Below are 17,192 nucleotides of genomic sequence, written 5' to 3' on the forward strand. Positions count from 1 at the left end.
TTCATGCGACAGGCCTGAAGATGACGTGATTGGAACGGCTAAACTGGTTGCCCAATAAAACGATATCAAAATAACTACTCTCGGTACAGTATTATTATGTTTCATCGGTCAGCCACTGCCCCTCGCACCTGAACCCAAGATGGAGCTACATTTTTTTAAATGGGTCAGTAACCACATCGATATAATACTTCTTACTTTTCGCTAGCGTCTATTGTATCTAGTAAGGGGTCCGCATTTTCAGGATTTCGTAAACTTTATTTCGTTATTTAAAGTTGTGGCCGGATGCCCATCCCCACAGTCGTCAAGGTAATCTAAGTCAGGGAAGACATGTGCGCAATCTTCTATGAATCGTGTAAACATTGTTCTGTTATTATTGTGTTTTAACTGTTTGCGTATCGCATTCTCTGAGGTGAAATTTGGGAAAAAGGCGAGAATTTCCCTAAACGAGTGTGGAAAACCGCCTAGAATCCACATGTAGGCCGACGAACGTACCACCCTACGGCCGTTAATCCGCTGCACGGATTCCTTCCAAAGTGGTTCACTTCCCTGTTTCGGAAGCTAGTGCGCTGCGCGTTATGCTATACGAGTAGCTTTGCACAAGGAAATGATGCAACGAGTACAGCGCTCTTAAGTTGGACTTCTATGAAAAATATTTAAGCAAACGTATTGAAACAAATGGTCGCAGAAGAGGGGCATTTGTGAGAAATGTCTCCAGCTGCAGCTGTAAACTGATTGTTCGGGTAGCAAAAGTAAAGCGTGAATCTGACATTTACGTAAAGAAGTCGTTAAAAGTCGTGGCTCCATATTACACAACACAGTTGTGTGAGTAAGGTTACTCTGTGCTAGCTGACACGGAAAGTAAATACAGTAACAGAATAAAAATTGTCGATAGTGGTCTTACGTTTCAACTGTCAGAAATTCGACATACCAATCACATTAATATTTATTTTGCAGTTATATTATTTCGGTAGTAATAGTATTCTTCGTTAATTAATGTGCAAATAACCTTAACTGAGCTCGTCACTTTTCAGACGCAATTCATACCAGTGCGGAAGTTGGCCTTGCTGCCCATCTCATCACCTTCCACCCCTCACACATTTATTTGTCTGGAACATGTAATATTACCACGAATATTTAAAATATTTACTATATTTCTACGCTATCCGCAGTGAGACATTTTTAAGTGTTTGAATTACAACATGTCCGCCATTTCAATATTTGATTGCAAGGTGTCCGTCACTAGGGAAGGATAACTTCTGTATTACAGCACAAAGCTGGCTTGTTAATGACTTGGATAGTTTCGAGTACTTCTAGTTCTGCTCATGGCAATGATATCACCTTCTAAACTGCGCTATGTTCATAATTTCAGATTCATTGTATTCATTTATTTTAACTTAATGCGTATATATATTTCTTGATTACTTTCAGGAATAGTTCCTCACTTTGAATTCTGTATAGTCATATTTATCTCTGGGCATCTAGCCGTCACCATCTGTCACAAAGAAATCTATGCTAAATACTCCGGTCGCTAGAGCTCCTACATTCTTGACCGAGAACGCCTCACCGGTGGATTACAACACCGACAAATAGTCTTCCGAAGGGATGGGCGTTCAGATCGTCAAACTAAACGAGCGTCGTAGTCAAAAACACCGTCTGAGAAGGAGGCTGAGATTGAGAAAGAAAAAGGAAAACCAAGACTCGCTCATATGCCTTATGCTGACTACCTCCAAAAAGATCAGTAGGCTGGCATCCAAACAAGCTGAAAGGAACATGAGCAACACATCTTACTAAAGCAACCAAGCAAAGCGACTGCACTGCATCGAATATAATCATGAATTAAAATACGAAGGTGCCAAAACCGCTGTGCAAATGCGAAATTTCGCTGATAGCCGAATTAAGGAGGTACTTTCGGACCAACACTTGTTCTCCTATAAACATGTAGACGACCTTGGAAAGAAATCACAGGCGCTGGCAAAGAAGCTTATGCCACTCTTCCTCAACACCGAATTAAAAGTGGCAACCAAAATTAGTCCTTGATATATATATATATTTCCAAAGGCGTTGCTCACATTGTTGGTGTTATTGTTGTTGTTGTGATCTTCAGTCCTGAGACTGGTTTGATGCAGCTCTCCATGCTACTCTATCCTGTGCAAGCTTCTTCATCTCCCAGTACCTACTGCAACCTACATCCTTCTGAATCTGCTTAGTGTATTGATCTCTTGGTCTCCCTCTACGATTTTTACCCTCCACGCTGCCCTCCAATGCTAAATTTGTGATCCCTTGATGCCTCAAAACATGTCCTACCAACCGATCCCTTCTTCTAGTCAAGTTGTGCCACAAACTTCTCTTCTCCCCAATCCTATTCAATACCTCCTCATTAGTTACGTGATCTACCCACCTTATCTTCAGCATTCTTCTGTAGCACCACATTTCGAAAGCTTCTATTCTCTTCTTGTCCAAACTATTTATCGTCCATGTTTCACTTCCATACATGGCTACACTCCACACAAATACTTTCACAAACGACTTCCTGACACTTTTTCGATGTTAACGAATTTCTCTTCTTAAGAAACGCTTTCCTTGCTATCGGTAGTCTACATTTTATATCCTCTATACTTCCACCAGCATCAGTCATTTTGCTCCCCAAGACACTGTCCATTCTGTTCAACTGCTCTTCCAAGTTCTTTGCTGTCTCTGACAGAATTACTATGTCATCGGCGAACCTGAAAGTTTTTATTTCTTCTCCATGGATTTTAATACCTACTCCGAATTTTTCTTTTGTTTCCTGTACTACTTGCTCAATATACAGATTGAATAACATCGGGGAGAGGCTACAACCCTCTCTCACTCTCTTCCCAACCACTGCTTCCCTTTCATGTCCCTCGACTCTTATAACTGCCATTTGGTTTCTGTAAAAATTGTAAATAGCCTTTCGCTCCCTGTATTTTACCCCTGCCACCTTCAGAATTTGAAAGAGAGTATTCCAGTCAACATTGTCAGAAGCTTTCTCCAAGTCTACAAATGCTAGAAACGTAGATTTGTCTTTCCTTAATCTATCTTCTAAGATAAGTCGTAAGGTCAGTATTGCCTCACACGGTATAAAATAAATCTTCTAGAACCATACGGTCAGAGGTACGGTTACAAACACCCATTTGGTTCCTCCAAAGCGTAATAAACGAAGTGCAGAAACCAAAGCCTCCCCATAATGAAAACAAGAAGTGAAAGTCGCCCACAGGCAGTATGACTTCCATAACAAATGGAATAAATAATCGTTCACAGTCTTGTTGGAGTTTAGACAGCAACTACGCATAAAAGCTTGCAGAAAGTGAAGAAGCCGACTGGGTCGGTCGTCGAAATATGGTGAATTAAATGAAAACAACAACACCCGCAAGCAGAGCATTAATCAGTCACGCCGGGAAATCCTTAGAGATAACTCTATGCTAGGCCACATTTACGCAAATGCTACCTAGGCCCATCCCCATACGTGCCAGAATCACAATTAATTTAAATAATCAAGTGTCATGGTTTTAATTCGGTGGCGTTGACCCCCTTATAACCGGTAAAGGCGTGGGCGTCATTGTTTTGTGTGTTTTTATTAATGTGGATTTTCCAGAGGACAGCTGATACGAATGAAGTTACCAGTTACCTTTCAAACCAAGCACTGACTCTTATCGAATTCCCAGAGGCGACCGGTCGAACGCGTGGAACGTTAGTTGGTAATGCGGGTAAGAGTTTCAAAAGAATGGTTAACGGAATCAAGACAGTCTCAACGATTTGGCTGCATTCAGTATTAAAAACGAGTTTTTAAAGACAACTAAGATGTGTAGATATTGCAAGTGGATTCATTAGTATGAAATGTAGGAACAAAGAAATTAGCTAATAAGATTACTGAAGACTTTACTTTTGAGGTTGATTATTTGGAGAAGTATTGAATTTCAATTACATGTAGCTAAAATTAGCTTCATTAATACATTCCATAGTTACCTTCCATTTGACAATAAATAAGTATAGTTCTAGTTATAATACCCTATTTTATAAACTGAAATATTGATATTTGTATGGACATTAATCTCATCTGCTGTATTTGCGCTTCAGTCATCGCAAAATTTCCCCTGTTAGGGTCTACATCATAGGCTATCCTAAATGTAGCCCTGACACTACGTCTCAATTGTTTTTTAATCGTTGTGAGTTGCAAGAAATGTAAAAATTATGAACAACAGTTTTAAATTATCATACCAGTATTTTTCGTTTGTTAAGTGTGTAGTTAAAGGGAAGAGATCTAAAGGCTCCACGCACCAGCGCACCACACCAAATGATGCACGTATCTGTGCAGTATGGCAGGACTTACAGTGAACTGGAGTGATCTTTCGGCGGCTGCGATGTCTTCCGCGGAATTTGTCGCTGGCTCTGCCCAGTCAATGTTGAGCGTGATCCCCACTTTGCCTGAAACAAAAGCAGTACACAACTATCAGCTGTAATACTTTTACTTTCCACAGAAAAATCGCATTTATCCAGTCAGATTCCTGATTTCCACAGTATTGAAAAGTTATCTTCAGATCAGTATCATGCATAGGAACACAATTGTTGTTAACAACAAATCATTTCAACAAATATAGCAATCACGTCTCTCTCCAGTGGTAGAGAATGAGTCTTCTGGGACAAAGTAGATAACTCTCTAATTATCCAGGTCTACTTACACATCTGGCCAATTGTCCTATCAGCCTACATCTGCTCTCATTCCCACCCCAATTTCACATGCAGCAACTATCCTGGCAGAATCCAAAGTCCTAGATTTATAGCCAGAAGTCTCTGGGTTTGAGTCCTGTCATGTTTAATTTTCTTAGAATTTATTCATATTCAGCGAATTTCAACACAACTGTTGTTTAAAAATTTCAGACAAAATCATTTTTGTCCTAAGTTAGTTACACAGAATGACAGTTCTAAACAACTACAAAGCGAAGCTGTAATAAGAAAATTTATACTACAAAATATACTGTGACAGAGAAGTGATTTCAATGTCAGCCTAATTAGTACTGTCATTTAAACAGTTATAACGGTATACAGAATGCTTACGTCGAGCAATGAACACACCAAAACTTACAGGACCAGATGAAAATAATAGCAAGAAATTTCACAACCAAGCAAGAATTCCTGTGACACACACTTAGCAGCGTCCAAACACAATTACGATTCAAACAGTTGTTGTGGAGGGAGCAGTGCCTGCAAAGGCTTCCACTTTACATGAACATGATCACTAGTCCGCGCGAATTCCTTCCACACAGGCAGGCATCGCTGTCTCCCTAGCCGAGGGCTCGCAGTCTCACGAATACATTTAGAATGTTAACGACGTAAAAACCCAGCACAGAAATGTACTCGCTGCAGATGCACAGTGCGCAGAGGCTTGACTCACATATCCAGCAAGAGAGTCCTGGGTGCCCTACAGAGATCAACTGAAACGTACATTTAAAACGTAATACAAGAATCAAAGTAAATCATTTAACACCCCAAAGAAAGGATGAAGAAAGTAAGTTTTTAGACAAAGAGAATGACGCTGACTCATTTTTAAAACACCAGCTGTCTTGGACATCACATACTGCAAACAGAATGCAACGAGTAACGCATATAACAGAAACGCATAGGATGCTTTACTGCACAACATGCACTTTGACATCCTTAGTCATTGCAAGCAAACTCTCATGGCATATCCTTAGAGCAGGTCAATTCACACAGGGTCTAGACATATACAATAAATGTCATCCTTAAGTAGGCATTTTGCGTATTTGGCAGGAGAGACGTTGTATGATGAATTGTTTTTGTTTTAAAACTGGAGACAGACAGCTACAGATCCAGTGGCAGAGTTAGCAGTCCAAAATGGTAATAAACGATTTAAAAATGAAAAAAACGACATATCAAATGAAATGCTTTATTAATGGAAATATATTGTAATTACGATGTAAAACTGATGAGAGATGGAGTGTTTTACAAACATTTATTACTCAGTTATTGTGCAGTAATTACTGCCAATTTATTTCTTTTTTATATTTTACTGCGTTTCGGGGTAGATGGTCCTGAGGAGGAAGAGTAGTCCAGTTCTTTTTCCTCTTCTGGCATGGGATGTACATCGATTTCTTCCTCACTGATGTTAATCTAATCGTCGATCTGCGTCGAATCAAGGAAGGTGTCGTCTTGTGTTGGACAATTAAGGCGGCAAAGCCCCTTGTAATTGCTGTATAGGGCTATTACAAATGATTGAAGCGATTTCATAAATTCACTGTAGCTCCATTCATTGACATATGGTCACGACACTCTACAGATACGTAGAAAAACTCATAAGTTTTATTCGGCTGAAGCCGCACTTCAGGTTTCTGCCGCCAGAGCGCTCGAGAGCGCAGTGAGACAAAATGGCGACAGGAGCCGAGAAAGCGTATGTCGTGCTTGAAATGCACTCTCATCAGCCAGTCATAACAGTGCAACGACACTTCAGGACGAAGTTCAACAAAGATCCACCAACTGCTAACTCCATTCGGCGTTGGTATGCGCAGTTTAAAGCTTCTGGATGCCTCTGTAAGGGGAAATCAACGGGTCGGCCTGCAGTGAGCGAAGAAACGGTTGAATGCGTGCGGGCAAGTTTCACGCGTAGCCCGCGGAAGTCGACGAATAAAGCAAGCAGGGAGCTAAACGTACCACAGCCGACGGTTTGGAAAATCTTACGGAAAAGGCTAAAGCAGAAGCCTTACCGTTTACAATTGCTACAAGCCCTGACACCCGATGACAAAGTCAAACGCTTTGAATTTTCAGCGCGGTTGCAACAGCTCATGGAAGAGGATGCGTTCAGTGCGAAACTTGTTTTCAGTGATGAAGCAACATTTTTTCTTGATGGTGAAGTGAACAGACACAATGTGTGAATCTGGGCGGTAGAGAATCCTCACGCATTCGTGCAGAAAATTCGCAATTCACCAAAAGTTAACGCGTTTTGTGCAATCTCACGGTTTAAAGTTTACGGCCCCTTTTTCTTCTGCGGAAAAAACGTTACAGGACACGTGTATCTGGACATGCTGGAAAATTGGCTCATGCCACAACTGGAGACCGACCGTGCCGACTTCATCTTTCAACAGGATGGTGCTCCACCGCACTTCCATCATGATGTTCGGCATTTCTTAAACAGGAGATTGGAAAACCGATGGATCGGTCGTGGTGGTGATCATGATCAGCAATTCATGTCATGGCCTCCACGCTCTCCCGACTTAACCCCATGCGATTTCTTTCTGTGGGGTTATGTGAAAGATTCAGTGTTTCAACCTCCTCTACCAAGAAACGTGCGAGAACTGCGAGCTCGCATCAACGATGCTTTCGAACTCATTGATGGGGACATGCTGCGCCGAGTGTGGGAGGAACTTGATTATCGGCTTGATGTCTGCCGAATCGCTAAAGGGGCACATATCGAACATTTGTGAATGCCTAAAAAAACTTTTTGAGTTTTTGTATGTGTGTGCAAAGCATTGTGAAAATATCTCAAATAATAAAGTTATTGTAGAGCTGTGAAATCGCTTGAATCATTTGTAATAACCCTCTATATGAACTCTTTGCTACAGGAACAAGTTGCTTGACATCCCTTCCTGCACATGCAGGATGTTGTGTTGAGAATTTTCTGGGGTGATGGTGGACCCATGGGGATCAGACCCTTTTTTGTGGTCTTCCATCCCCAGTTCAGTGGATCCAGCTGATTGTTCCCCCAGATGTGAACCTGCAAGTAGACCTTGAGGGAATGCTGGCGAGTGGCGGCTTCGGTGAAAGGCAAACATGCCAAATGGAACACGTTATTTTTCGTTATCCACCTTATCAGAAGTGGCTTTGTGATCCGTGAAGTCTGAGGAGACGTGTTAGAGGCTCTCGTTCTTTTGAAAAGTGTCTATAAATTTTAGTGTGCCCTGACGAAAAAATGTAGAGTTGGTGCCACAGCCAGAAGAAATAATATATGTTTCTTGACTTTTTCAGAGAGCTTAGAACTTTTGAGAGTGTAAATGGATGTGTCTTGCTTGCCTTTTCCAGATTTCATAAGAAAGATATTGCTAACAGGTTCTTCCTATTCACTACTACCAGCTGTGTGTTGAGTCAGCACGGCCAACAAATCGGTATCTTCCCCCACAATGAAGAGGTTGCCTCACTGCCTCGACTTTTCCATGGTTGCGCCAACAATCAAGGAGTCTGCATCCCAAACAGCCTGCTTGACCTGATGCCCTTCACTACATAATTTTCCTGCCAACATTGAGATAAGACGGTTCTTATTAAGTCAATTTAATAAGAAACGTTCTTTCCTCATAGTTGATGACATTCTTTCATTAAATAAAACGGTAGCGGAAGACATAGCGCGTGCTCTTGGAGCATTTTCAGCAGATTTTATGCTTTTCTCAGCTCCGTCCTCAGGGTAGCAATCAAGCATTACAGTGATTTGGGCCCAATGTATTTTTTGACGTAATTCACGTTCTTTTCAGTGATGGAGGAAAATACTTCATCTGTATTCCACACGAAGCGGTGCAAAGGGAAGACACCGTCAAGGACGAAGACTGCGCTGCTTGTAATCTCAACACTGACTGGATAGAATAGCTTAAAGTGGTCCGGTTGTCTGGTCTTTTGCATTATTCCGTCGTCATCAAAGAGAGATAATTCAAAGGCGAAATATGACTCGAACTGTTGTGGTGACTTCATATGGAAAGGAACTCAACGGAAAACTGTATCAGGACTGCTTCACCATTCATCTTGACGTACACTTCACGGCTCGTAGGAGCACTACTCGGTTCTTCCTCAGGAACTGCACATCCTTAAAGGCTTCCCTTGAACATTTTCCATGTCGGTAAATGATACGCCACAGAACTCAATTTAGTGTGCAACGTCTACTGCTGTTTGCATTCCAGCAATGTATCTAGTCAGAGTTCCAACTGTAACACCCCGCTCTCGTGACAGGCCCCCAGAGGAAGGTATAGCCGTCATGTTGGGATGCCTAACATCGATTAAAAATGTTCGCACTTTTTAGCCAGCACGAACATTGTTTGGGGATTATTTTCCTGGACTACCTTGGTTTCACCATGTGTTGTAGACTCTCAGCACGGCACTCCTCGAACATCCAACAAGTCGTGCAGTTCCCGAAATGCTCCTGTCGAGCCTCTAGGCCATCACAATCTGTCCTCGGTCGAACTCAAGACAGATGGCGCACCTTCTCCATTCTACACACGGACAGCACGCTCAGTGACACTACATGCACCGTGCGCGTGTCTGACTAGCAGCCATTCCTGCCCAGGTGACGCTGCTATCGCCTGCGCGGGTTTATATCTATAGCAGGTCGGTCATCATTATGTTCTAGCTGATCAGTGTATATTCCACAACATAGACCACAAACAAAACAAATTTTCGGTACTATTTAATTATTTTTGGCGCTCTAAACGAGTTATTATTTTTATCTTTACAGACTTTCGGCATATGGACAAATGCGGACAATTTTGCAGATTTTCGCGTTGTTTGCCGTGTGGTTGTGCTTTATTTGGTTTCATAGCCGAGTAAAGGTGTCCGCCTGCTTAGCTGGGTGGTAACGTGCTTTTCTCCCGTGCACTGGGGCCAGGTTCGATTCCCGGCCGTGGCGGAGATTTTTTTCGCTCGCGAACGGGGTGTTGTGTTGTCCTGATCATCCTTTCATCCTCATCATCGGCCATAAATCGCCCAATGTGGCGCCGAATGACGTAAGACTTGCCCTTGGTGGCCGAACCCGGATGGAACAACCCGGCCAACAATGCCATACGATCGTATCATTTTCATTTAATAGAAAAAGTTCTTTAGCACACATATGTTGATGAAATATTTTTAGCTCTTTTGTAAACTCATTATGGAGACGTAGAAACGCTACACGAGGAAAACAATATATAATTGATATCCTGGACAACTTTAACGTAAAAGAATTTGTCTTTAAAACGGGAATGACATTGCAGATCAATCAGTTATATCTGCACATGCACGGTGGTCCTTTCAACTGAAACGACAAACGGTATCCAAGACAGATTAAGGTTGGCAGTCTCCTCAAAATGTTTAGGAAACTCTTGTAAGTCTTTCATGACCACAATGAATTCTTCAAACCTTGTGTTTTCTTCAGCACTAGTGATCTTAGGAAAATGGAGGGTATTTTATCTCAGAATTAATCCCTTCCATAATACGATTTTCTTTTTACGTACGTTCCCATCAAATCAGAAATTAGTTGTTTCTCACTTTGCAGTGTCTTACTGTGGGCAGTGTGCAGTCAGTCCACTTAAAATTCAAAGTCTGCAATGGCATCTTGATGTTCCTGCACTCCTTTTGCCTTCATAATTTCAACAATAGCGGGTTTTATACGGATGAATCATTCGAGGCTTGCCACATGACGTACTTTGCAGTATTATATGCACCAGCGGAAAAATACTGCTGTCGAAGCACAAAAGAGGCGAATATGCATCTGCTTAAAAAAAAAAAAAATAAATAAATAAAAACTCTGACTAAAAAGTCGGGAACCAGCCATCCTACCTTCCACAGCACCTTTAAAAAGTATCTCAAAAGTTGTAGCATGCGAATATATTTGTGCCTTTTTTGACAAGGAACTCACCTTGCACTCCAACATCGTTCACACACACTACTCCATCCCTTTAAGTCGCTCATACCCATCCAAACCCACTTGCTCATTCTCACTTACTCATACCGCCCAACTCATTATCTCTTTGCGTCTCTCCAACTGGCACAGTATTCTGTCAGACAGCCACAGCCTGCTTCGTTCTGTCTTACTACGAGTCTCCTCTGGTTGTCGCTGTCTTCGTCTTGTTCTGTCTTACTGCCACTACCTCACTCATTCTTTCGCGGTACTGCTGAATCTTCTCATTGGCACCCTCTCTCTTTTCCCCGTTTTCATTGTCATAGACTCTGTCTCACATTATCACCAACTTTCACTCAGTTCTACTTTCTCCTTCTCTTTATCGCTCTCCCACTGACACTGTCTCCTTCACTCTTTTCCTAACACTGTTCTATCATTGTCAACTATGTTCCATTGTCAGTATCTCTCTCTTTCTCTCACACTGCCATTGTCACCTTCCCTCTTTCTATACCACAACCTAGCCGGCCGCTGTTGCCGAGCTGTTCTAGGCGCTTCAGTCTCGAACCGCGCTGCTGCTACGGTCGCAGATTCGAATCCTGCCTCGGTCATGGATGTGTGTGATGCACTTAGGTTAGTTAGGTTTAAGTAGTTCTAACTCTAGGGGACTGATGACCACAGATGTTAAGTCCCATAGTGCTCAGAGCCAATTGAACCATTTTTATACCACAACCAATGTCTATCATCTTCAGTACTTATTATTTTTCCATCTCCTTCCCTCTGCCATGGTGTCCTTCTCTCTAGTACAAAAAGCGCGAAAATGTTCGCATGCCAAATTTACAGGAACATATTTCACGGTGCTCAGGAAGGTAGAATGAGGCAGTTGGCACTCCACTTTTCAGTCAGAGTGTTTTGATGATGACGAGCATATTTGCCTTTTTTGTGCTCTGATAGCATCATTTTTCCGTTGGTTCCCTTCTTTTCCCTGCCACAGCAGGGCATTTCACTTGAATGAAGAGGACTAGTGTCAGGAAAATTTACATGTGCTTCACTACTTCGACATGGGCTGTCAGAACCATTCTTATAGTAACGGACACACTCCACAGCATATTTCTCCGTGCTATGCACTTTCTTAACTACGTTTTCGCCTGTAAGCGTGTACAGGTAGGGTAACCTTGGACCTCTGTACCTTGGGAATGGACTAAGATGTTAGACATACATAGTAAAAATTTCAACTGTTTACTGCGCATAGTCGTCTTGAAATCAGTGGTTCAGTTTTGGTACTACTGGAAATCGAAGTTTTTCGTGTTTTCTCAGGAACTGCCCACGAACTAAATGGTGCCTCCATAACACCCTTAAGGCGCGCCATTGGCTACATACACCACAAAAAGAAGCAACCGGTTTGCTCCATTTGCCTAAGCTGAAGGAAACATGTAATATTCAAACCTTCACCCTGTACTGCAGGATAGTTACAGGAAGACCATCCTTCCGTTGGGTATACAAATGGTACGAAACCCAAGAGTTATCCAAAACATTTGAGCCTGCCTACGATTCATCGATAGAAGCCGAGGTGTGAGCATCGGGAAACTCCAGTTTTTATGCGCTGCGTTTTAGAACACACTGGTAGCGTGCGATAGTGTCTCCATACTCTTCGTTCTGCTCCATTAAAAATTTTGCGACTCACAGGGGAATATTTCGTGCTACTTCAGAAATTTTACTATTCGCAACACCAATTTATTCTCGAGCTCCATGCCTACAAATTTAGCACGAAGTTTCCAGAATGAAATTTTCACTCTGCAGTGGAGTGTGAGCTGATATGAAACTACCTGACAGATTAAAACTGTGTGCCTTTGCCTTTCGCGGGAAAGTGCTCTACCATTTCCCCAAGTGCTCTACCATTTCTTTTGTATGTGTATGTGTGTGTATGTCGGCCCAGGACTCGAACTCGAAGTTACCGCGTTACGTGAGGCGTTAGCCGATTTTTTTTTTTTTTTTAATCTCCTGCCCCAGCCGGGAATCGAGCTCGGGCCCCTTGGCGTGATATTCCACCGCGCTGACCACTTTTTTTAGGAAAAAGGCGTCTGTCAGTTTCGACAAGCAAAATTAGAATTTACATCCATAGCAACAACAGAACAAGAGCACCTTCGAAACTGTGAAATGGAATTTATTTGAAACTAATCGTATAATAATAGATAATAGAGAAACAATAATGTAAGCAGGTCTTGCACGTCATTCCATGTGCGTGGCCCATCTGCGTACAGATTCCATGTTCCAAGTTGATAAACATTTCGCAGCGTGTGGAGCTCCATAACGGCGGTCACCCTCTGCGCGGTATTCCCCAGCTGTGAGGGGGGTTATCGAAGGCACTGCGCAAATAGTTCGTAAATAGCTGTTGGTATCGGGGTGTACGCTCAAGTGTGCTATGACTGTCCTGGAGAAATTGCCAGTAATCAAGCACCATCTTCTCATCATCTCGAAAGAGGTAGTATGTGGACATGCCTTTAAACTATGTGAGAGCGTGAATCTTCGCAGGCGGGAAACAAGTATCCTCCGGACAAAGGAGGAGCCGTGGCTCAGTTGTGCGGGGCGCCATACGGAGGTAGCAGGCGAGCATCTGCTGCACTAGCAGCACATGTTAAACGGTGTCCGTCAGTATCCACGAGGTGGCAATGTGGGCAAAGGGGGGAATCCGTCATCCCAGTAGCACGCAGCCTTTGTCGTGTTACAACTTTCCCGTTCGCAACCTGGCACCACGTGGCTCGTACCCACGTGGGGAGGAACGGCTTCTGGACTGCTGTCTATACTGCAGGCCATAGGGTGGTCGGGCTCTTCCTCTCAATCACATTGGGAGGGATGGACCTTAGCAGCAAACTGTAAATGTCTCTCACCTTGGGAGTGCGAGTGTTGGGAAGGTCTGGGTGTAAGTAACTATACTCAAGAATAAACGCCGAGAGGTGCGAGACTGAGGGAGTAATGTGCGCAATCGTAACAGGTGGCAGAAGACACGGGGGCAGCAATTCCTCTAACCGAGCGAGGTGGCGCAGTGGTTAGCACACTGGACTCGCATTCCGGAGGACGACGGTTCAATCCCGCGTCCGGCCATCCTGATTTAGGTTTTCCGTGATTTCCCTAAATCGCTCCAGGGAAATGCCAGGATGGTTCCTTTGAAAGGGCACGGCCGACTTCCTTTCCCATCCTTCATCAATCCGATGACACCGATGACCTCGCTGTTTGGTCTCTTCCCCCAAACAACCCAACTCAATTCCTCTAACAGCCGTCCCGTATGGGAAGCATCTTGATGGGTCCATAATTTCATCACTGTGCACAAGTCTAACGCAGTAGCTCTCGCTCGTACATTTGTAAGTCCCAGTCCGCCTTCACGCAGAGGGAAGGTGAGTGCTTCGTAGCAGACTTTGAAAAGGAGTTCAGATAACGTAATATCCAAACGCTGCCTGCAGTCTGTCTGCCATCGCTGTCGATATTGGTAGAACCTGAGCCATTTGGATCATATTAGTCGCCACGTGAAAGTTTAGGTATTCCACACGCTGTAGGAGGTCCATCCGTCGAAATAGGTTACGGCGAACTTCTGTGCGTATCGCCTGTAGTAATCGTTAATAGTTCATGACAGCTGTGCGGTGCTGTCTAAATGTTATGCCCAAAAACCAGACCTTGTTGACTTGTGGGAGTAGGGCTAAAGCGCCCTCCTGTAGACCTCTCCCAATGGGCATCGCTGCCGACTTGGACACATTCATGTGGCTGCCCGCTGCCAATCCATAGCGATTGATCCATTGTATCACCGAGCGTACCTCCTCACCAGATCGGACAAGTAATAGAAGGTCATCAGCATATATCCCGCAGTGAAAGGTGTGATGCCTCCATGACATGCCCGAGAGCCTGTTTTTCAACTCTCTGACAAGTGGTTCTAGTGCGATCGCGTAAAGGATCATGGAGAGTGGGCATCCTTGGCAAAACGACCGTCGGATCGGCAAAGGACCCACAATCCGTCCATTCACCAGTACACGGGATGCAGCTCCGCGGAAAAGGTGCTGAAAGATGTCTAGAAAGTCAGGCGGGAAGCCCATGCGGGCCATAACTGACAGAAGGAACTTGTGGTGAACTCTGTCGAAGGCTTAGTCGAAATCAATGGAGATCAGAGCAGCTCGATGTGGCAATGGCTATTAGATCCCTGCATTCGCTGGTTGCCGTTTGCATGTTGGTCACTCCGCCCTGTGTCGTTTGCTCGAGGGATGGGAGTGGTGGCAGGACCTTCTCTATGCGGCTGGCGAGAAGTCGGGCGAAGATTGTATAGTCCGAGTTTAGCAATGCAATTGGCCTGTAGGCCTCGACCCTCCGACCTCTGGAAGGCTTGTGTACCGGTATGAGGACACCTTCCATGAATCCAAGTGGCACGTGGGAACCGGGGTCATCAGTTCTTGGTGATCCATCGGGGCATCATTAGATCGCGGGAAGTCCGATAAAACTCGGGCGGCAGTCCGTCTGGCCCGGGAGACTTGTTGAGTGCTCCTTGTGAAGCGCGTCCTCGATGTCGTCCCGTGTAAGTCCAGCTGAAAGCGACGCCGATGCCGCATTGTCGAGGGTGTGCGACATGTGCTGCAGTATGTCGTGATCGTCCGCTTCTCCGTAATCACCTCTTCGTAAAACCGGCGATAGCGACCTGCAAAAGTCTCTGCAACCGCCGTCTGAGTCATTCACCCGAAGAGCCGACACGTTTCCACCGATCGACGGTCGAATCCCGATGGTCCTGTGCCCACTGCAATCGTAATTGACGGCGTCGTTGGGTCATCGTGTGTAGGGGTGGTCTGCTGCAGAGCTCCATGTTCAACAATGTGCGATGAATGACGTGCTCCGAAACAGTTGTGCGTGCATCAGCATTGTGATCTTTCGGCAGAGAGCCCACAAATCGGGTAACATGAGGTCCGTGATCAGCTGCTGTCGGCGTCGGCGGCAATCGAGCACGATGTGATGCATACGGCTTTTCTCCTCCCGCTCGGTCTTGACGTCGCGACCGCACGACGACCCCCTCCAAACGTTGTCTCGTAAGAGACAATATTTTACCTTTAATTCGGCGGCTTTCCATTTGTCGGTCTGGTGACGGTGGTTGGGTGGCGAGTTCGTGGAGCATTGTGCAATATAAGTTCAATGTGTGTCGATGCCACGCTGCGATGTCTTTTCCATATTGTGTTAGCACACGCCGAAACGCTGCTTTTGCACATTCCATCCACCATGCTAGAGTCGAAGGATTCGGGGAAGACGCAATCAATCCATGTGCTGGCGATAATCTGACATTCCGGGTCCTGATGGTGTTCCACATTCAGCTTCCAGGATCCACGTCTGCGCCATATCCGCTGCTGCTGTACAGTGACCGTGCGTATGAAAGCGCTATGATCCGAGAAGGCAAGCGGCCAACGTTCGGCGTCCAACACTAGAGCTCGTGAGACATAAATGCGGTCTAGGCGACTGGCTGAGCGACTAGTAAGGTATGTGCGTCCGGGACGGTCACCATGCATTTTCTCCCAAGCAGATCTTGAATCGTTAGCCGAAGTTCTTGACAAGTCGAGAAATGTGGGACATGGTCTTTGGGGTGGAGTCACCGCCGAAGATATATTGATCGAAGCGACTAATAAAGAGGGGGGCGATATCCTCCGAGTAGAACTGCGATCGCTCGCTGCGTCGGTCAGTTCCTGATAGAGCGTAAATGTTAACGATGCGGGTGCCCAGCGCTGTGATCGCCAGCCCCCAGACTGACGGAAGGTAAGCCATTACGTCGATGGCAATTCCGTCGCTCACTAGTATTGCCGTACCGCTGCCATTTCGGTCCGCCGGTGACATATATGTCACATAACCATAGAAGACGGGTAGGGCCGCTATATGCACTTCTTGCAACAGAGCAATGTCAAAATCCGAAGATCGAAGCATCTCACGCAGCAACTGGATCTTCACTGCCGTTCTTATCGTATTGAGGCTAATCGTGGCGACACGAAACGCTTATTGTCGAACCGCAGGTGCTAAGTTATTCATTGAGGCTGGAATTGTCTATGGAGCTTCCGATTGTATGGGCAGCTCCGCATCCCCCCAAACCTCACCTGCAGTCGTGTCTAGATAGCCGGCGCGAATGGCGTGGGCCCTGTTGGCGTAACTTGCATGGTGCTGTCGTCGTGGTCATCCACCCACGCCGGGGGACTCACAGCAATATCAGCTTTCCTAGCTTTCTCAGGACACGGCATGGGTGCCTGCAATCCAGAATGTCCTGCATATCGGCATCCGATTGCGCCAATGTCGATATGTGTGATTTCTCATTTCCGTTCGGTGGTGCCACACTGCCGGAAATGGCGGCTGCCTCTGTAGTAGCGTCGTCATTGAAGGTGGAGTCGTCGTCCTCTGGAGACTGTGTGGCATCCCGTTCGGAAGTTGCTCTACGCCTCCGCTTCCGTCGCTTCGGAGAGCGTTTTCAGCACAAAGGCCGCCGTTGCCACAATAAGCGAGTCTATTACCGTGCTATCGTCATGTATCGCGTCATCCGTCGACGGGGGCGGCGCCATCGGAGTTGAATCCGTAACATGTAGAACTGATG

The 17,192-nt window shown here is 45.0% G+C and overlaps 1 protein-coding gene across 1 annotated transcript in view; it reads right to left on the bottom strand.

Annotated features, from left to right (window-relative positions):
• The window catches only part of LOC126412246 (myrosinase 1-like), a 211,186-nt gene that overhangs the window by 93,002 nt on the left and 100,992 nt on the right, over positions 1-17,192 (bottom strand). Inside the window, exon 7 of the mRNA XM_050081742.1 lies at positions 4,349-4,443. Coding sequence (XP_049937699.1) covers positions 4,349-4,443 — 95 coding nt within the window. The remainder of the gene's footprint in view (positions 1-4,348; positions 4,444-17,192) is intronic.

The sequence above is a fragment of the Schistocerca serialis genome, chromosome 7, assembly GCF_023864345.2.
Source record: "Schistocerca serialis cubense isolate TAMUIC-IGC-003099 chromosome 7, iqSchSeri2.2, whole genome shotgun sequence".
Taxonomy (NCBI): domain Eukaryota; kingdom Metazoa; phylum Arthropoda; class Insecta; order Orthoptera; family Acrididae; genus Schistocerca; species Schistocerca serialis.